This window comes from Giraffa tippelskirchi, chromosome 13 (assembly GCF_054371585.1).
Source record: "Giraffa tippelskirchi isolate mGirTip1 chromosome 13, T2T-mGirTip1v1.2.pri, whole genome shotgun sequence".
Classification (NCBI taxonomy): Eukaryota; Metazoa; Chordata; class Mammalia; order Artiodactyla; family Giraffidae; genus Giraffa; species Giraffa tippelskirchi.
Window position 1 is genome coordinate 106,800,471 of NC_137287.1, and position 22,304 is coordinate 106,822,774.

Genomic DNA, 22,304 nt, shown 5'->3' on the forward strand with positions numbered 1-22,304 from the left:
TTTGGTCATATGTGTTGAAGTTATTTTCTCCAAGTTTGTTGTTTGTGAAAGTGCCCTTTAAACTGTATTATACAGTATACTGGTTTTAGAAAAGGCAGAGGAACCAGAGATCAAATTGCCAATATCCGCTGGATCATCGAAAAAGCAAGAGAGTTCCAGAAAAACATCTATTTCTGCTTTATTGACTATGCCAAAGCCTTTGACTGTGTGGATCACAATAAACTGTGGACAATTCTGAAAGAGATGGGAATACCAGACCATCTGACCTGTCTCTTGAGAAACCTGTATGCGGGTCAGGAAGCAACAGTTAGAACTGGACATGGAACAACAGACTGGTTCCAAATAGGAAAAGGAGTACGTCAAGGCTGTATATTGTCACCCTGCTTATTTAACTTATATGCAGAGTACATCATGAGAAACGCTGGGCTGGAAGAAACACAAGCTGGAATCAAGATTGCCGGGAGAAATATCAATAACCTCAGATATGCGGATGACACCACCCTTATGGCAGAAAGTGAAGAAGAACTAAAGAGCCTCTTGATGAAGGTGAAGGAGGAGAGTGAAAAAGTTGGCTTAAAGCTCAACGTTCAGAAAACTAAGATCATGGCATCTGGTCCCATCACTCCATGGGAAATAGATGGGGAAACAGTGGAAACAGTGTCAGACTTTACTTTTTTGGGCTCCAGAATCACTGCTGATGGTGACTGCAGCCATGAAATTAAAAGACGCTTACTCCTTGGAAGGAAGGTTATGGCCAACCTAGATAGCATGTTTAAAAGCAGAGACATTACTTTGCCAACAAAAGTCCGTCTCGTCAAGGCTATGGTTTTTCCAGTGGTCATGTATGGATGTGAGAGTTGGACAGTGAAGAAAGCTGAGCACCGCAGAATTGATGCTTTTGAACTGTGGTGTTGGAGAAGACTCTTGAGAGTCCCTTGGACTGCAAGGAGATCCAATCAATCCATCCTAAAAGAGATCAATCCTGGGTGTTCACTGGAAGGTTTGATGTTGAAGCTGAAGCTCCAATACTTTGGCCACCTCATGCGAAGGGTTGACTCATTGGAAAAGACCCTAATGCTGGGTAGGATTGGGGGCGGGAGGAGAAGGGGACGACAGAGGATGAGATGGTTGGATGGCATCACCGACTCGATGAACATGGGTTTGGGTAGACTCCGGGAGTTGGTGATGGACAGAGAGGCCTGGTGTGCTGCGGTTCATGGGGTCGCGGAGAGTCGGACACGACTGAGCGACTGAACTGAACTGATACAGTATACATTTAAAGCTTTCATTATTGTTGATACAGGGGCATTGACTGCAAATACTGTATTTAAGGAAATAAACTAGGCTGTCTGTCTCCTGTGTAGCAGTGAGCACACATTGTAGGGTAATTTGTTTTTGTATTTTATTTTTAATTAAAAAAATTTTTTTGACCTTGCTGTGTGGCAACTTAGTTCCCCCCAGGGATTGAACCCATGACCCCTAACCACTGGACCACCAGGGAATTCCCTGTAGGGAAATTTGAATGTAAAGGAGTAGTTTGAAATCCTGCCAGGGTCTTTAAAATGGAATCATATATGGGTACAGATTGCATCAGATTTTTTTTCTCATAGTTTTCCTGGGTGTCTTTATTGAACATATTTCCTCTTCCTATTCGGGAACTAGAACTTCTTGGAAGAAAAAATCTAAGACCCTGAAGAGAAAGCGTAAGTTGAAAACTACAGAATCTTAGCCCTCTTGCAGCTTGAGAAAAATGTGTGTTTAAATATAAGAAGTAAAAACTTATGTAATCTTCTTACTTCCTACTTCTGTCTTGAACTATTCTTTAGTAGATGTTGTCACATTAAAGACGTTCAGATGGTTGTCCCTCCCTTTGCCCTTTGTTAGAGCTCCTGGGTCTCTTCTCAGTGTTTGTGTTTGTCTTCCTGGGTGGACAGGAGCTGGGACTGAGTTGGATTTCTGATTCCTGATTTCCAACGCAGTGCCTTTCTAACAGTGCTCACTAATGATTTGTTGAATAAATTAATGTGAAATTTAAAAACAAACTCTGCCATCCCAGAGGAGTGGAGGGATTTGGGCACGGGACATAAAAGTTAGATTAGTCCTCAGTCTTGTTCTGACTGATACCAGAGTGGAGCTTCAAATAAATGGGTTAGAGTTACAGTGAAACCTGTTTCAGTTCATGATAAGGAAGACCTTCAACAATTCCGCCTCACGGAATGGTTTTCTTGAGCCATTAAGAATAATTTGCTCATTTTCATTCACTGCCTTGTTCCCACACTCCTGTATTTTAATGGAAGGCCTCCTTAGGGAAGCTGTGTGGTAAAAGAATTAATTCAGAAATCAAGCAGACCTGGACTTTTGTTCTGGTGCTGGTCACTTAGCACCAGAACCTTATTTAGCCCAGTTACTTGAAACCAAATTTCTTCTCATGTGATAATAAGATTATAATTAGCTGCTAACTGTATAGTTCTTACACCATTCCTTAAATGGAGTATCTCATTTTGTCTTCACACCCACTGCCTGGAGATAGGTACCTGGTATCACCATCCCCATTTTAGGGAGAGGAAACAAATTCTGAGGGGTTAAGTAATTCACCCAAATTCATTCCGCTAATAAGGGGTGCGGTTGAGGATTAAAGGCCAAGAATTTAATCCTATTACATTAATGCCATCTCTAAAAGGGAACTGTCTCCCTGCATGAAGTCTAATAACTGCTAGCTGCTCTGGTGAGTTTTCAGTGCCACTCTTTCTTCTTGTGTGCCATTATCTTTTCATATAATCTGAGAGGCAAAACTGTTAATCTGAATATTACTTGGTATGCATGAAGTCAAAAAGATAATTTGAGGTGCGTTTTTCAGGCAAGTCAAAATGAAGACTTTTTACTTACATTAGGTTTGATATCTTATTTTCCTGAAGAGTGTGAAGTATAGCCAGTCAGACCTCTGACTTGCCCTTTCCTAGGGTCCGTATCATCCCAATACTCTTGTTTGACATAGCTTTTCAGTTGAAACTGTCAGCTGTTCTTAGTCTGATATTTGCTTTATGTGTTCCCCAATAGTAGCCCTTTGGAATGAGTTGTTTAATATAATGGATAGCTCATCCTTTACATTTTTTTTCCTCATGGGAAATTTCTATTGTGAAAAATTGTAAATTTAGGAAACTGTTTAAGAGGGAGAGATAACTTACAACCTGTTTTTTTTTTCTTCCAGTCTTTTTTTTTCTTTTTAATGCACATGAGTTTTACTGTGAGTTCAGTTCAGTTCAGTTCAGTTCAGTCGCTCAGTCAGAGGGATATAATTTTGCATCCTGCTTTTTCATGTAATATATTGCAAGAAAATGTGATGGTATGTATGCATTAGATAATGAGGACGTACTTCTGTGATTACTGCTTGCTCATCCATTGCAAAGATTGCCCTTGTGATATGAGGCAGATATTGCCCTGACAGTGCTCTGGCATTGCTTGGACACTGTAGGCTGTTGGGATCCAAAGTTCAGTGGGAGAGAATTTACTGGGGGTTGGCCTTGCTATTTGGAGGTGGCCTGCTCAAGTGCCCCAAGAGCTCAGAGTGGCTACATCTCCAGCAGAACCATCACTGGCCCCTAAAGATCAATTTTACTCATATGGACAATGATCACCAATCCCAGTTTGTCAGAATTGACTCAAGAAGAAGCAGAAAATACAAATAGAACAAAGAATGAATAGATAGGCATTTCTTGTCTAGCCTTCCAAAAGTAAAGGGCCAGAAATCGGAGTTCAGCTTTTGCTTCCTTCCTTTGTAGCACTTAAAATTCATAGCAGTTGCAGTTTGCAGTTAAGTCGTTTGTCTGTTTTACTGGCTACATTTTTTTTTCCCCAGTAGACTGGAAGCTTCAGGAGGCCAGGAATTGTGTCTCTTTTGGTCTTGAGGACTGTTTTTCTAAAGTCTCTCAGCAGATGTTTGTTATCATTTGTCTTCAGCAAATGATTAAATTTACTTCTGAGTGACTTTTTCTTTAGTGTTCTGAGGAGTCCCCCTTACAGGTGAATCCTTGGTAAGCAGTGTTAGGGGCTTCTCAGGTGGCGCTAGAGGTGAAGAACCTGCCTGCAAATGCAGAAGATGTAAGAGACACAGGTTCCATCCCTGGGTTGGGAAGGTCCCCTGGAGGATGGCACAGCAACCTACTCCTTGCTTTTATAATCCCGTGGACAGAGGAGCCTGGGGGCTACAGTCCATGGGGTCGACAAGAGTTGGACATGACTGAAGCAACTGAGCACTCCTTCCAGTTCCAGAGACAGCAAGATCCTGCGTGATAGAGGAGGAACCAGTGGAGGGCACACCTGTGCTAGGATGAGGGCAGGAGTAAAGCACGGTGCTGACGCGGTTTCCTGGAGCTTTGTGTTTTGAATAATGCCTGTTTGTCTTTTATGTGTAGTGAGTGATACTCCACTCTGGGCAGACTTTGCCTAAGTTTCATAAATATTTAATTGGCTTTTTCAGGAGAATAAAAGCAGCCCCGTTGATGACTGAAAATGACAAAGCATCCACCTAACAGACGAGGAATCAGCTTTGAAGTGGGAGCCCAGTTGGAAGCCCGGGACCGATTAAAAAACTGGTACTTTTACATTTTTCTGTTAATTAAATCCCTTCAGTAAAGGTCATTTGCCAGCACTGATAAAGAGGGGTAGCCTAGGCTTTTCTGCAGTGTGTTCCTGCTCCCTGACTCTTAAGTCTAGAGCTGTGGTAATATCTTTCTCTTTGGTGCTGGGATCCCTGTGTCGAGGGGACTATCCAGTTGTAAGTATTTCCCTTTTCTGCCTGTTCATCTGGAGGAGTTATGGGGAGAAGCAGCAGGAGTGGCTATAGGGAAGGGAAGAGTTACTAGTGGCAACTTATTCTTGGCTGCCTGTCTGAAAGATCAGACTTGGAAGAATGAAGAAAAGGTGGGTTAGGTCAGAGCAGCTTGTGTGTTGTAAACAACCCCTCCTGTTTTCTGGGTGTGTTGTTGTACGGTTGAAACTTACTTATCACATTGTAGGGATGATTAGCTTCAGAACCTGAGAGGTTGTAGTCCCAACTTTGTCAATGACTCATAATCTCTGGTTGGTAATGAGCCACTCTGAGCATCAGCTTCATCTATAAATGTGGGTATTAGTAATACCAACCTCAACGGAGTTTTTCTGAGAATCAAATAACAGGATGTGTGGAGAAAGGCCTTGTAAACTGTAAAGTGGTGGTTGTTGTTGAGGATATCCTAGCGTTTAGTCTTTTGTTTATGCTTAAAGTGAAAGTGAGGATTTCAAAATTCAAACCTTTCTGTGAGCTTTCATAAGGAAGACTAGTGCTTTTGAGTGTCAAAATAGACAGGCTGACCAGCGCCTGGTGTTTAGAAGGAGAAGATGGGAAGAGAAGCAGGGGAAATGGGGTAGAATATGTCTCTGCTGCCTTTTGGGGCTGGGATATTTGATATAAGAATTAGACCCTTTGAACACCTGCTTGTTTCTGTAATTATTTCCCTTTTTTGGTTTCCCTCAGTAATTTTTAAGGCAGCTTAATCAAGAGAAAGAATTCTTTTTAGATTTGGAGAAAAAATTAAAATATTGAGAGAGTTCAAAACTACAGCTAACCATAAGATAATCTGTGTACTTTTCACTCAGAATTACTGAATTTTAACACTTTTTTATTTATATTTAAAAAAATAAAGGACATGAAATGTTCCTGGTATAATGGTAGTATCTTTTATGCCCTTTCCAATCCAGTTCCACTCTTGCCTTCCTTAGAGACAGCCAGCATCCTGTAGTTAGTTCTGTCCTTCCCATGTTTTACATTTTTACTGTATGTATCCATAAATAATACTAGTTAGCATCACTTTGGGTGTTTTTAAAAAATTCATGTAAGTGTTCTCATATTGTTTGTTTCTTTTCTGTAATTCATGTTTTTGAGATTTACCCATATTGGTATAGATATTTGTCCTCATTTCTGTATAGAGTTCCACTGTATGAATATACCATATTTTGTTTACTTAGTCTCCTATTGATGGACATTTAGATTCTAGTTCTTCACTTTATACACTGCTACCTTGAACATTTCTATAATATCTCTTTGTGCACATGTGCAAGACTATTTCTTGGGTAATGGCTTTCAAACTTTTTTGACCATTATCTAGTATAAGAAATATTTTAAAGAAAGCCAGTGTGGTACTTGCCGTATACACAATATAAATTTAAAAGAAGCAAAACTTTTGTGAAACAGTCTTTAACCTTAATACACTCAATATACTCTAATGTTTCCTAATATACACACAAAACTGCTGGTTGTGAACCATTAATTTGATTTTACAGTCTACTGATTTTACAATGTACTGCAGTCTTGAGAAGCCCTACTCCAGTGAGTTTGTTAAGTAATATGATAAACACATTTTCAGTTTTACTGGAAATTGCACAGAGTTTTAACCACTGGATCACCAGGGAAGTCCCGAGTTTCAGCTTTTTATTATAAAAAGATTTTAAACATAATCAAAAGTTCAGAACATAGTGCAATGAATACTATGCCTTCCACCTATATGCACTAATTGTTAATATATTTACCCAACATACTTTATATACTTATTGTAATGTAATTAGTTGTAATTACCAATAACTTCATAATATCTAATATCCAGAACCTATTCAGATTTATGTCTCTTTAGTTACTTTTATTCCATGATAATCCTTCTCCCCTCCTGTACTCTTTGCCTTTCATGACATTATTTTTAAGCAACATATATTTTGTAGACGATTCCACATTCTGAGTTGGGCACATTGTTTTCTCATGGCGAGTTTAACTTGTTTCTTGTATTCTCTATTTCCTGTAAACTAGAAGTTAGGTTTAGATTTCAGGTTAAACATTGTGTTGCAGAATGGTTGAATGGTAATGCTGTGTGTTTCATATCGCATCCCATCAGGGGACACATAAAGCTATGTCATCCCACTCTCTGTTCCAGTGTATCACTTGGGTAAAGTAATGACTGCCATTTCTCACCATCTTAAAAGTGTATTTTTCCCTGTCAGAGTACTAAATAATTTGTGGGGGTACTTTGAATATATCTTAAGTGTTTCCCTATACCATTTACCTAATGATTTTTAGCATCCATCGATAATCCTTACCTCAATCAGTTATTATACCAGAAGTGGAAGAATAGTGATTTTTTTTCACCTCTCTCATTCAATGTTTTATTGTTACAGCTGATGTTCTTTTGTAAGAAGAGCATTTTTTTTTTCTTTATTCCTTTTTAAAGATCACTAAGGACTGAGATTATTCAGTATGGTGTTGTAGTCGGTTACATTCATTATTTTCTTTTGTGCTAAAATTTCCCCAAACTTGGTCAGTGACAGGCTCTTTAAACCAGCTTCTTTGATCTTTTGACACACTCCTGTTAGTTGTTGAGTATTCCTTATTTTTTGACATTACTAGAAGCCCCAGATTTATTTCACCTGTCCTGCTCCCAGACCCTGTCCATTTCTTCAAGGAGACCTGGTTTCTTTTAGTTAGAAGTGGTACTTAGAACTTGGGCACTGGGTTTGTTTATTGCTGCTAGCATGTCATTGCTTTCAAGACTTTTTTTTAGTGGTTGGAACTAAGAAATAGTTGTTTTGAAACATTATGACTTCATTTTTATTTTTTGGCCACACCACGTGGCGTTCGGAATCTTGGTTTCCAGACCAGTCAAACCCATGCCCCCTGCATTGGGACCACAGAGTCTTAACCACTGGACCACCAGGGAAGTCCCTGTGAGTTCATCTTTATATTTCTAATTTAAATGGAACATTGTGTAATTTTTAAAATTTTGCCTTTCTTTTATATTAAAAGTCTTTGTTTCTAATGACACTAATATATTAACCCATTTGCTTTATTCTGTATTACACACAAAATAGTTTCAAAGTTAAAATACTGGTATTAAAAAAAATCTGAGTGAAGTTTAAGATTTTCCTGACATTTAAAAAAATTATGGGGACTTCCCTGGTAGTCCAGTGGTTAAGATTCTGAGCTCCCAATGCAGAGGTTCCAGGTTCGTTCCCTGGTCAGGGAATTAGATCACATATGCTGCAACCAAGAGCTCACATGTTACAAATAAGACCTGGCATGGCCAAATAAATAAATATACAAAAAAAATTATGTACCCTTCCCCCCAGGATAAATTATATTTAATTTGTTACAAATTAAATAGGACTCTACATTAAATAATGTGAGTTCCTTCTCAATACTCTTACAGTATAATTTTATTTTTACATTAAAATTTTTTTACGTGCATACAGTAAAATTTCCCTTTTTTTGGTATATATGCCTATGAATTTTAACTCATGTATAGATTCTTGTAAGCGTCAGAACTAACAGGAAACAGAGTACTTCAAAGACTTCTCTCATGCTATACCTTTGCCAGTCTATACTTATTTGATTTGATTATTTTGTTTACTGTCTTCCTCACTAGAATGCCAACTCAGTAAGGAATAGGGTGTTAGGACTGGTTTCCGAGAAACAGTGCAGTTGATTTATTTGGAAACTGTAAGTGGGAGAAATGGAGAGTGAGGTGAAGAGACTGAGAGAGCTATGGACAATCTTGTGAGTCTGATCCCTGGAAAAGAGAAAGGAGGATGATAGGAAGTCCTAGAATGGAGTGCAGTACTCAGAAGGTTTTTGCAACGGAGATGGTGAGTCCTCAAGCCAAAGGTGCTGTCAAGATTCTTGTCTCCATATATTCCTGCTCACTCAGCCATTGGCTGGGGACAGCCCCAGGGAAGTGTGGCGATGGAACAGAGGTGATGATGAATGTCATGCTGCTCTAGCTGGGGTCAGTTATTAGCACTTGCTAACTATGTGAAGGGTGTATTTTCAAGGCAGCCACAGGTGGGCTATCTGTTCTGTTCTGTAATATATTTCCATTTCCTCAAAATTGAACTTGGCATATAATAGATGCTCAATAAAATTTGTGACCTGAGCTCCAGATGATTGTAGGAAAACATTTTCCTGGGTTATTTTGATTGCTTACATCTTAAGCTTGAGAGAAAAAAAGTTTTTTTTAATTGTAGTATAGTTTATTAACAATAGTGATTCAGTTTTTTTTTTCAGTTATATTCCATTATAGGTTGTGACAAGATATAAAAATTCTTTGTACTAAACAGTAAATCCTGTGGCTTATCTATTTTATGTACTGTAGTTTGTTGCTGTTAATCCCATACACCTAGTTTGTCCCTTCCCTTCTCTTTGGTAACCGTAAGTTTTCTATGTTTGTGAGTCTGTTTCTATTTCATTTATAGATTCATTTATATTGTTTTTTATATTCCACATATAATGTGTAGTATTTGTCTTTCTCTGACTGTTTTACTTTACTAAGCATAATATTCTCTAGGTCCATCCATGTCACTGCAAATGTCGTATTTCATTCTTTTTAATGGCTAAATAATATTCCATTATATATGTTTTTACCACACTTTCTTAAGCCAATTGTTGATGGGCACTTCCGTTGTTTCCATGTCTTGGCTAGTGTCTTAATAAATAGTGCTGGTATGAACATTGAGGTGCATGTGTTTTTTTGAATTAGAGTTTTTGTTTTTTCCGAATATTTTTCCAATCCCACCCAGGAGTGGGATTGTTGGATCATATGGTAGCTCTCTTTTTAGTTTTTTGAGAAGCCTCTATACTGTTTTCCATAGTGGCTATACCAATTTGCATTTCCACTAACAGTGTATGAAGATTCCCTTGAGAAAATGTTTTTTAGTGTTATAGAATTAGATAGCAACTAGGTAAAGGACTGACTGCCAGGCTCTCCATGTGTGGCGTCTCCATTAAGATTTCTCAACAAGCTATGAGGTTCTTTACTGTTTCAATTTTACAAATGAGGGAAGAAAGTGAGGCTCACAGAGGCAAAAGTCCTTTGTCCCAAATTTCAGAGCAGGTGAGTGGTAGAGCTGGGATTTAAAATCCTGTTGATCTGACTCCAAAGCTTGGCCTTATCTCCCAGGCGATTCCTTTCTTTGGTGGTATTTTTTCTGTGTGTGCTTCCCTATTTCCTAGATTGGCTACTAGTTGCAAAAAAAGAAAAAAATAGGGGGAATGAGAAGAGTTACTTTTCAAAACACATGACAGAAGTGTAATGGAGACAAAAATGTGACTTCGAGTGGTCTTTCTGGATTAATGCTTTTATAAAAGGTCTGTAGTTTTGATTAATTTTGTCTGTATTGCTTAAACAGAACCCTGTTTAAGGGTTCACCTTTGTAAACTCACCTTTTCTCACCTATAGAATACAGTAAACTGCATGTTTTCTACTTCCGTTAAACTATTAACAGTAACAATGACAGTGAACGTTTATCAAAGATTTTCTATGTATCAGGTATGATGCTATTTGCTTTTACATGGGCCATCTCATTTACTCCCCCATAGCAAGCCCATTGGGAACTGAAGCTCAGAGACAGAAGGACTTGCCCAGGGTTAGAAGTTAATCACTGCTGAATCTGAGACCTCCTGACCTAGTTTTGTTCGATGACAGTGTTTTGTGTACCTTTCCAGAATTTATTTATAAAACACCCAACCCAGCTTTTCTTAAATTACAAGATCCCCCCAAAATCATGGATTTAGGATATTTTTTCTCTTTTTTGTCGGGGGGGTGGCATGCCGTGCAGTTAGTGGGATCTTAGTTCCCTGACCAGGGATTGAACTTGGGCCCTTGTCATTGAAAGTGCAGAGACCTAACCACTGAACTGCCAGGGAATTCCCTCAGAAATAGGATTTCTGTTTTCTCAGTGAAACTGAAAGTTGCTCAGTTGTGTCCGACTCTTCGTGACCCCATGGACTATACAGTCCATGGAATTCTCCAGGCCAGAATACTGGATTGGATAGCTTTTCCCTTCTCCAGGGGATCTTCCCAACCCAGGATCGAACCCAGGTCTCCTGCATTGCAGACGGATTCTTTACCAGCTGAGCCACAAGGGAAGCCCAAGAATACTGGAGTGGGTAGCTTATCCCTTCTCCAGCAGATCTTCCCGACCCAGGAATCCAACTGGGGTCTCCTGCATTGCAGGCAGATTCTTTACCAACTGAGCTATCAGGGAAGCCTGTTTTCTCAGAGACAGGCATTTATAAAATACATTTAGATTTTCCATGGAGATCATTAGTTCTCAAAGCAGTTTATCTCACCAAACAGACTATAGAATATTGATAAGAATCCACATTCTAATTTTAGACCTACCACTGTGGGGTGAACTTTCCACATATCCATCTTATGCTCTGTAGATTGAGTAATCCTGCCTGCCCTCTTACTTCTGCTGTTGCATCAATAAGCTGACTGTCTAATGTATAAGAGGCTGCAGTTTCCTAGTAATGATGCTTGGTGGATGGAATGGAAACTGCTTTTTCTGATGCCTTCTTCCTGTCATCTGGTGGGAGCGCACCATCTGTCCTGAACAGTAGGCTTGGCCTTCCATGTTCTTACTCTGAACACAGTGAAAAAAGCTCCTTCTGCCTGTTGCTTTCCTGACTCTTTGGCATGTTTCCACCACCTTGTTTCCATTTAAGTTGATTATGGTCTCCTTCCATTTCTTGTACAAAGGATTTCAGAATCTGAGTTCCATAATGTCCTTAGCTCTCTTTCTTTTCTATTTCTTTTTCATTAGGATTATTTGCACTGATCAAGTCTGGGTTCCTGGTTCATACCTATTCACTTCTTGTACCATCTTTTTTAAAAAAAGTTACCTCATTTCTGAGCTTTCCACATATGGCTATTGAGGCATTATACTAGGTACTGTGGAATAAAGAGAAATCATTCCCTTCAGCTAGTAGGGCCTTCAAGAAGTTTAAGGCCAGTGAAGTATTTAGCTTTGGCTGTAGCATTGCTGGCCAAGGATTGTTAATTGTGTCCTGTCATCCTTATATCTTTGCTAATATTTCATATTTAATGAGTGACTTACTCGTTAGGCACAAGTCTAAACCCTAACTCTAATCCTATACCCCATTTAATCCTCACAATACAATGAAGTGTATACTTTTATTATTACCATTTTATACGTGAGGAAACAGAGGCGCAGCAATTGAGTAAGTTGCCCAAAAAGGCGCAACTGATAAGTAATGGATTTGGGATTTGAATCCAGGTAGTCTGGCTTCTGAGCTTGACAAGTTGTGGCTTTGATTCCCCATTCTGTGTCCTTTACCTAGGATATAGAGTCAAGTTCCTGAAATTAATTATATTATGGGGTGACATTTACTCTGCACAGAGTTCATGTACAAATCCCTGGGAGACAACAATTAATTTTGTGTGTAGGAATTTTAGAAGAGTTCCAGAAGATGACTGATGCCAAATCATTTATACAGTGCTAGATGCTGGAGAAGAGTGGTGATTAGGCTAGACATAGACCATGATCTTCAGGAACTGACCTTCCAGTGGAGGTAGATAGACCATAAATAAACAGATTGATTCCATGAAGACTAGGTGGTGATAAATGAAGAGGAATAAGTAATGGTAAGTGGACAGAGAGTGACGTGCTATGTCTATGATGGGAACTTTTCAGTGTAGAGGATGCTCAGGGAACATCTGTCTGACAAGGAAGCATTTGAGCAGAAATCTGAAGAGAGTGAGGGATATCCAGGGGAAGAGGGCTCCAGGTCAAGGCAACCAAGGTACAGCATACTGGGCACATTCAGGCAGTCGATGGAGAGTAAAGAGTAAGGGGGCCAGAGGTAGAAGATGAGCCCACAGCTGTCAGCAGGGGCGGGATAGGCCAGAGGAGGGGATTTGGACTTGATTGTAAATGTAATAGGAAGTCATTGAAAGATTTTAAACGGTAGAGTGACATTATCTGATTTCAGTTATTAAAAGTGGCTGTGGTTATTGTGTGTAATATGCTTGTAATAGTAGGCAGGCATGGGGAGAAATAGGGAGAACCCTAGGAGTCTTTTGTAGCAGTCGAATTTAAGGTGATAGTTGCTTGAACTAAAAAGCATTGGTGGAGATGATGGGAAGGGATCAGAGTCTGGGTATTTTTCAAAGATATAGCCAATAGATTTGCCAGTGATGTTTTGAGAGACAGAGGAGAATCAAGGAAGACTCCAAGAACTTCTGGTCAAAGCACTGATAGAATATTTGCTGAAATGGGGAAAACCAGCCATTTGATTTTAGACATTTAAAATATGGGATTCTTTTTTCATCACCAAGTGGAGATGTTGAGCAGATGGTTGAATGAAAGTCAAGCATCTAGATGTGAGCCCTGGGTTAGAGATAGAAATTTGAGAGTTGGCAGTAAGTATAGGAGATTAAAAAAAAGAGAAAGATTTTATTTTTTAGAACAGTTTTAGGTTCATAGCAAAACTGAGCAGAAAGTATAGAGAGTCAGACCTACAGTCTTCCCCACTGTCAACATCCTGCACCAGGGTGCTATATTTGTTATAGTTAAAAAAATTTTTTTCCCATTACATGGATTTGCTTTATGTTTCTTTTTTTCTAAATTTTAATTAATTAATTAATTAATTCAGGCTGAAATGGGTCTTTGTTGCTGAGCTGGCTTTTTCTAGTTGCAGTGCTCAGGCTCTCATTGGAGTGGCTTCTCTTGTTGCAGAGCACAGGCTCTAGGGTGCAGGCTTCAGTAATTGCAGCACATGGGCTCAGTAGTTGTGGCTCTGGCTTCTAGAGCACAGTCTCAGTAGTTGTGGTACATGGGCTCAGTTGCTCCTCAACATGTGGAATCTTCCCAGACCAGAGTTCCAACCTGTGTCCCCTCCATTGGCAGACGGATTCTTAACCACTAGACTACCAGGGATGCCCCTTAACTGTGTATCCTGATGAACGTTTATTCAAGTGTATGTATGTGTAACCACCCAGATTAAGGTAGAGACATTCTGGGCTCCTTAGAAGACCTTTTTTCCCATATCCAGTCACAGAGTCCCCTCACCCCCAGAGGAACTACTTTGTGTGGCTGTGCATGTTGTGAGACCCATCAACATGTGTGTATTCTCTAGCATAATCAGCTGCCTGGGTGCAGGAGTGGAAAATGTGGAGAATCTGATGGACCTACATGCGTGTGTGCTAAGTTGCTTCAGTCGTGTCTAACTCTTTGCGACCACGGGGACTGTAGCCCACCAGGCTCCTCTGTCCATGGGATTCTCCAGGCAAGAATACCAGAATGGGTTGTCCTACAGTTGGGGCTTATCCAGGCAGGTGTGATGGAGGACAAGAGGGGCCAGGGAGTTAAGGGTATCTGCAAGGAAGTGAGACTAAAGGATAAGATTTCCAGAATGAGAGTGAAGTGTGAGGGCAGGCAGAAGGGACAATGTGAGCAGAAGTATTGAGGGTTCACAGAACATGTTATGTTCTCAGAGTCTGGAGAAGGACAGATCAGGAGTGGTGGGAATTTGGGCAAGATTTTAAGCAGGAGAGAGACATGGTCCAGTCCCTTGTAGGAACAGAAAAGTGGTGGTGTTTATTCAGTCACCAAACATTTATTGAGTGTCTCTATATCTGGCCCTTTGCCAGGGCTGATAGAAGAGTATAGGAGTTACTTGGGCATACTGGAGAGGCTGGCTTAAAACTCAACATTCAGAAAACTAAGATCATGGCATCGGGTCCCATCATTTCACAGCAAATAGGTGGGGGGAAATGGAAACAGTGACAGATTTTATTTTCTTGGGCTTCAAAAACAAGCAGACAGTGACTGCAGCCATGAAATTAAAAGACGTGTGCTCCTTGGAAGGAAAGCTATGACATACCTAGACAGCATATTAAAAAGCAGAGACATAACTTTGCTGACAAAGATCCACTAGTCAAAATTATAGTTTCTCCATTAGTCATGTATGGATGTGAGAGTTGGACCATAAAGAAGGCTGAGTGCTGAAGATTGATGCTTTCAAACTGTGGTGCTGGAGAAGTCTCTTGAGAGTCCCTTGAACAGCAAGGGGATCAAACCAGTCAATCCTAAAGGAAACCAACCCTGAATATTCATTCATTGAAAGGACTGATGCTGAAAGTGAAGCTCCAATACTTTGGCCACCTGATGGAAAGAGTTGACTCATCGGAAAAGACCCTGATGCTGGGTCAAATTGAGGTCAGGAGAAGGAGGCGACAGAGGATGAGATGGTTGGATGGCTTCATCAACAAATGGATATGAATTTGAGCAAACTCCGGGAGATGGTGAAGGACAGGGAAGCCTGGTATGCTGTGGTCTAGGGGTCGCAAAGAGTCAGACACAACTTAGCGACCGAACAACAACAACAAGAGCTGACTGTTCGATTGTGGGAAAGGATCAGCATAGAGAGGAGAGATGAATTCAAGACATTTTCAGAGTTAGATGTGTCAGATGTTGAAGAATGGAAGTGGTGAAGGGATAGGGAAAGAGAGAAGACATCCAAAATAGTACAGTTTTTTTGTAGTTTAATAGTCAGCTCTTTGTTTTACCCTGAATACAATTTCCATCCCCGTCTTCTCTCCACAAAGGCTGGAGATGGCTTAGAATGTTACTTTTGTGCATAAAAGTCATTTGCTTCTGGTATGTGCCCTGAGCCAGGAATAGAGTGGCGTACTCTGATTCTTGAAGTAAATGATTGTTGTATGTTTGCAGAAAGGCTGTTTATACAGGGAAGAATCTGGAAGCAGCCTGCCCAACCCCTGGGGCAAAGTTCAGGCAAATTATCAGCTACCACCAGGTAGGCCATTAGGTAGGTAACACAAAAGACACCTCTGTGGACCTATGTTAGTACAAGGATATTTGTATGTGAAGTCAAATTAAGAGCAGAAGTCTCTTGACTGGGTTTAGTGCGGTGATTTGGACAGTGATCTCTGTTACACATCTACCTAGTCACTCTCTTTGAGCTTCCATTTCCACACATGTAAGACAAGTGCAGTGATCCTAACAATTCCATAAGTCCTCATGGGATGGTGGTAAAAATCCAGTGAGATATATGTAGAGGCCGTATATAGCCCCTAGAGGAAACTGCTCACATTGATTATGAATAGCCACATGAGGAAATGCTGACTAGTAGTGGGAGTAGGAAATCAGAGGGAAATTGTTATTCCCTTTTGGTTCCTCTTTTTCCCCCTGTAGCAGTTCTTCAGTTTGTATTTTTGGTGTGTATGTGGGGGGACCAGACAGATTTCTGCCAGGCACTGTCTAGCTCTAATTTAAGCATTTGCACAGTGTGCAGCTTACTTTTACTCAGAAGCAGCCAAGACTCTGAGCTTTAAGCCTTCCTGGGACTTGAGGTCATATACTGTGTACAAGCCAGGGTTGTATTTCTGTGTTAGACCTGGGCTATTCTCTACCTTTCTGATTGTGCAGATAGAGTTAGTCCCTCTTATTTGGTATGGGTTTCACTTTGGAATGGTCCTCTCCTCTCCTTTCCTTGGTGGAGCCCCAGGGTAGGGTGACTTTTCTAGTGGTTTAGAGCAGTGTGGCTCAAATGCAAAAAAACATGGGGACTAGTGCCTCCAACCTATATACTATCTATGGATCTCACTTTTAGTAGCATTGGGGCAAAATATTTCTATGTTGGTTATTTATTGCTGTGTGACAGATTTTCTCAAAATTTAGTGGCCTAAAACAACACTACCATTATTCTTTCAGTGTGTGGATCAAGAATTCAGGAACAGCCTCTGGGTTGAGGTCTTATGTTTGTCCTAAGTTGGTGCTGATTGCTTGTGGGAGACTTGTGGCTACGTGTGAACCTCTCCGTAGGGCATCTAAAATGTTCTCATGATGTGGCACCTGGCTTCTCCCAGAATGGGGAACCTAAGAAGTGGCAGTGCTGTGTGTGTGTTAAAATAATACACATAAAATTTATTGTTTTAACCATTTTAAAGTGTCTAGTACATTAAGTACATTCATATTGTTGTGCAACTATCACCACCACCCATCTCCACAATTACTTATAAATTTATTTAAAATGTAAATAAATTTATTTATTTAAGTGTAATTATGTACAATTTTTTATAAGTTACAGGAGTACAATATAGTGACTCACAATTTGTAAAGGTTATGGTCCATTTATAGTTATTATAAAATATTGGCTATATTCTCTGTGTTGTCAGAACTTTTTCGTCTTCCCAAATGGAAACTCTGTACAGATTAAAAAGTAACTCCTCATCCTCTTCCTTCACCAGCCCCTAGAAACCACCATCCAACTCTCTGTTTTTATGAATGTGACTACTCTAGATCTTGCAATTTGTCCTCTTGCGATTGCCTGACATGCTGCAGTCTGTGGGCTTGCAAAAATTTGGACATGACTGAGAAACCGAACAACAACAGTGTTTTCAAGGTTCATCTCTGTTTTATGATATATATTAGAATTTTATTCTTTTTTAAGACTGAATAATATTCCACTGTGTGGACATACCACATCTTATTTATGTGTTCTTCTGTTGATGGACAGTTGAATTGCTTCCATTTTTTGACTTTTAAGGATAATGCTGCTATGAACGTCAGTATACAGATATCTGTTTGAGTCTCTGCTTTCAATTCTTCAGGGTATGTTTACCCAGAAGTAGAATTCAGCACTTTTTAGGACCCAGACTTGAAGTCCTACACCATTACTGCTACAAATAGAATTACCATATTCTATTTGTTAGAAATGAGGCCACATTCAATGGGCGGATAATTAGGCTCCACCTTTTGAGAGAAGGAATGTAAAATTTGCAGACATATTTTAAAACCACTGTATCTACCTTTTGAAAGTGATCATACAATACCAGGTTAATTGCAAACACACGCACTAAAATTTCTTAGTAGTACTTGATTATATGGGAGTCATCTTCATCAGTACATCTCAACCTTTTTTGTGTTATTGCTCGTTTGTGGCATCTCAGCTGGGAAGCTCTAATAAAAATGGTACAGATTAGTGGAAAAGCACAATAAAACATCCGTCAAGGAGACCTTGTGGACCACCAGCTCTATGTTCATGAATACCCAGTGGTCCATGGATTGCTGTCAGGCAACAATCATTTCAGGCCCAGCTGCCCATCTGTACAATAGGTGTAGAATCCATGGGGTTCCTGCTTCGTTCTCTACACAGGGTTGCTGTTTCTTTTCTCACCTTCAGTTTCCTGTACATCCTTACCTTTTGTGCTTCTCTTCTTCTGTACCTGTGCTGATTTACTTATTTTACACCTTCTCCCAGAAAGACTTTCAGCCTCACTGCCTCCTTGATCACCTGGAAAATGCTGATTCATGTTTCAGAGCTGAGTCATGTGTCTCATTTTCACTAGTCGTTTTGACCCCTTCTTCTTCCTCACCCTCCTTCTTCTCTTTTTAGAACTAGCCTTTTGCTCCTCAGTACCTTATTCTACTTTAAATAGTCTTCCGTAGTTGCACCTGTGATACTTAATTACAATTATTTGTGTATATAGAAATACACATTTATTCCTCCTGAGGATACTGCAGTGAATGAGATAGATGTCTTTAGGGGTGTCTGTAATCTCCTAGGAAAGCAAGCCATGAACATAAGCAAGTCAGCAGAGAAACAAATGAAGTAATTACAGATTGGGGTGAATGTTATTTATGAAGGAAGAAACAGGAAACTGACACAGATTGGAAAGAGATGGGGCCTACTCAAGATATGTATATTCAGAGATTCTGAGGCTGCAGGGCGTAAGGCTGTTGCCTGGGAAGAGTGGACAGAGGGGAAATGATTCAGGTGAAGTGAACAGACCTGGTGTGGGAAGGTATGTGTATGTCTGAGGAAATCAAAGGCGCAGTGTGCCTTATAATATTGTCTTTCTTCCTCTGTAAGCTGTTGTGATCACAGGTTTTTATAGATTTGGCTCTGTATTTCCAAACCCTGGCACACTTCCTGGCCCAGAATGGGTACTCAGAAAATGTCAGGGGAATTGATGAATTTCTCTTTCTCTAATTTTTGTCACTCTCCTTGTCTCTTTACCTTTGATTGGCTACACTGGCCTTCTCTGGCTTCTTGTTTTAGTGACCAGTTTTACCATTTGCTTAAGGTCACCATAGTAACCTAAGTTACTGTGAAGTTTAGGTTATATGACTTTTCCAAGTTGAATTTTATTTTATTTATTTGGACTGTGCCACGCAGCTTGGTGGGATCTTAGTTTCCTGACCAGGGATTGAACCCGGGCCCTGGCAGTGAAAGCACCTAATCCTAACCACTAGACCACTAGGGTGTTCCCCAAATTGAGTTTTAGACAGATGAGTTTTTAATAGTTTTTGGCCTTCAGAAAAAACTTTTTGGTAACTAATTTAGTTTTGTCATAATGACCACAGCACCTGTGCGTATATCTCCTCCAATTTGACAGTTTCTGTACTGGGATATGTTTGTCTCTTTGACATCTACAGCAGGGATATTCTTGGTTTGTTTTGGTAATTCACTGTGGTCTGTGTGTATATATTCCTGTTGCTGTTTCTGTTGCTGTTTTGTGACTCTAGGCATTCATAATCAAACATTTTTTTATAAGTACATTTGATGAACATTTATTGAATGCCTAGTATATAACACTCTGAAAGAAATTTATACTCTTAGCAAACAGCTCTCTTCATCTTTTAAGGTTCACCCCAAGTGCTAAGTCTTCTTCTCTAAATTCTCTTTCCCAACCCCTCCAATACCTGATGAAAAAGTTTACAGTGGACTCTATTGCTGCTTCTGGGGAAGGTGAACAGAGGAAGTAGATTAAGCTAAGCAAAGAAGAGATTTGGAGGTGAGTGGTAGGAAATGTACTTTAGAAAGAGAAGGGTTTGTTTAGCTGTGTTAGAGGGAGATAGGGGAGAGTGGGCAGAAACTCAAGACTGTCTAGCCCAGGCTTTCCACAGAGAGACAGTGCCTCTCTTCCAACTAGCCTGGTTATTGGGGTATAGGCAGGCTAGGTAATTCTAGAGTTATACTCCTGTACTTGTTTCTCTCCACATCAAGAGTGTTTTTGGTCTCTGTACTTGGGGAGAGGAGTAGGGGATTCCAAGGAGCCCACCAAACTTCTCTTTGGGCCCTTGCCATCCTGGAAGCCCTGGTGTTTGGTTATCTGTTTTGTGTCTTCAGGACCTATTGGATTATCTAGAATCCAAACTAAGGCATGTTTGAATAATGGACGCTATAGGGCATAGTTTCTGTCCTATAAATTGCTTAGCAATCTAGTGCTTGTATTCATCATGTAAAAATCCTGTGTGTGGCTTGAGATTGAAATGTTTCTATTGACTCTTGAGCTCTTTTCTTTGAAGAAAAACTGCTGATTTTGAACATCTAAATTGATAGATGGGGAAACAGTGGAAACGGTGGCTGACTTTATTTTTCTGGGCTCCAAAATCACTGCAGATGGTGACTGCAGCCATGAAATTAAAAGATGCTTACTCCTTGGAAGGAAAGTTATGACCAATCTAAATAGCATATTGAAAAGCAGAGACATTACTTTGCCAACAAAGGTCCGTCTAGTCAAGGCTATGGTTTTTCCAGTGGTCATGTATGGATGTGAGAGTTGGACTATAAAGAAAGCTGAGCGCTGAAGAATTGATGCTTTTGAACCGTGGTGTTGGAGAAAACTCTTGAGAGTCCCTTGGACTGCAAGGAGATCCAACCAATCCATCCTAAATGAGATCAGTCCTTGGTGTTCATTGGAAGGACTGATGTTGAAGCTGAAACTCCAGTACTCTGGCCACCTGATGCGAAGAGCTGACTCACTGGAAAAGACCCTGACGCTGGGAAAGATTGAGGGCAAGAGGAGAAGGGGACGACAGAGGATGAGATGGCTGGATGGCATCACCGACTCGATAGACATGGGTTTGGGTGGACTCAGGGAGTTGGTGATGGACAGGGAGGGCTGGCGTGTTGTGGTTCATGGGGTCGCAAAGAGTCGGACACGACTGAGCGACTGAACTGAACTGAAATTGTATCTGATGATCATTCAAACTCTTATTTGCCTAAACAGGCAAAATAAACTCAAGAAAACTTGACCAGCCTAGTAACATAAAAGTAATGGAAAAGGTAGATAAATAACTATCTTATGAAAACACATCAGAGTAGGCAGTTTCACAGAAAATGAAATAAAGCTTTCTAGTCCATTCTATGGGGTTAGTGTAGCCTGTATGAAACTGGGCAGGAACAGCATAATATGAGGAAACTTGGGCAAATTCTCCTTATAAAAGAGACACAAAACTAGTCAATAAAATGCTAAAAAGACCAAAGAGATACTTATTAAATGAATGATTCACATAATCAAATATGAGGTTTTTTTTTAAGCAGGGTAATGATAACTTAAACTTAGGAAATGTATTATTTCATTATCTTCGTAGAATAAAAGCAGAGACCTATATAATCACCTAGACAAAGGCTGAAAATTCTCAAAATTTATTCTTGATGAACCCTCAGTAAGTTAGACATACAGAAAAACTTCATGAACTTGATTAAAGGCATTAATAAGAAATCTTTAATGATGAAACACTGGAGACATTTTCATTAGAGAGAAGGATGTCAACTATCTCTGCTAATTTTCAACATCATCTTAGAAACACTAATCAGTGTTGTAAATGAGAAAAATAAATGGCAGATATCAGAATTGAAAGTGAGACAGTATAATCATAATTTGAGTATGATAATGGTTATCTGCCTGGGAAATGCAAAGGATTTTAATTGATAATCCATTGGATAGAGATTGAATAGAATCAAAAAGTCAGAACAGTGACAGGGTATACAGTGAGAATTATTGCATCTACTTCTTTTTCTACCCTATACTCACTCTGCTCCCAAAGGCAACCAGTTTTATTAATTTCTGTCCATCCTACCAGTATTTCTTTATTTAATACAAGCCAAGCAAGTATATATTCTTATTTTCCTCTTCTGAAACAACAAAAGGTGATTTTATAGTTTGCCTTCTAAAACTTGGAAATCTTTGTCAGTTCGTAGTTTTCATTTTTTTTTTAACAGCTGCATAATATTCTGTTTTGTGGATGTCCCAAAGTGAAAGTGTTAATCACTCAGTTGTGTCTGACTCTTTATGATCCCATGGACTGTAGCCAGCCAGGCTCCTCTGTCCCTGGAATTCTCCAGGCAAGAATATTGGAGTGGGTTGCCATTTCCTTCTCCAGCAGCATATAAATTTAACAGCCATGAAGCTATTGTTTGATATCTGCCCATTAAATATTTTTTAAAACTTTTAATTTAAAAGTTTATTTTTGCTTACCACAGGTATTGTGTGTTTAAATTATTATAAAAATTTAAACTACAAGCAAAAGTCTCTTGGCTATTCCCAATCCCTGTCTCCTCCCCAGAGCTAAAGTTTTTTTCAGTTTGGTGTTCAATGTCTCCTCCTTTCTGGCTATTATTTCCATTAGGAATATGACTCCCAGCTGCAGTGTTAGTTTGGAAACTAGAGTCT

General features: G+C 39.7%; 1 protein-coding gene across 13 annotated transcripts in view; it reads left to right on the forward strand.

The window, feature by feature from the left end:
* Positions 1-22,304, forward strand: part of PHF20 (PHD finger protein 20) — a 125,756-nt gene that overhangs the window by 16,954 nt on the left and 86,498 nt on the right. For 11 of the 13 annotated variants that reach the window (XM_081560020.1, XM_081560028.1, XM_081560026.1 and 8 more), the window contains exon 2: positions 4,478-4,592. In XM_081560020.1, the coding sequence (XP_081416146.1) occupies positions 4,510-4,592 (83 nt within the window). In that variant the 5' untranslated portion in view covers positions 4,478-4,509. Of the gene's footprint in view, positions 1-3,208; positions 3,344-4,477; positions 4,593-22,304 lie in introns of all 13 variants that reach the window. The other 2 variants (XM_081560022.1, XM_081560021.1) reach the window with 1 other exon arrangement.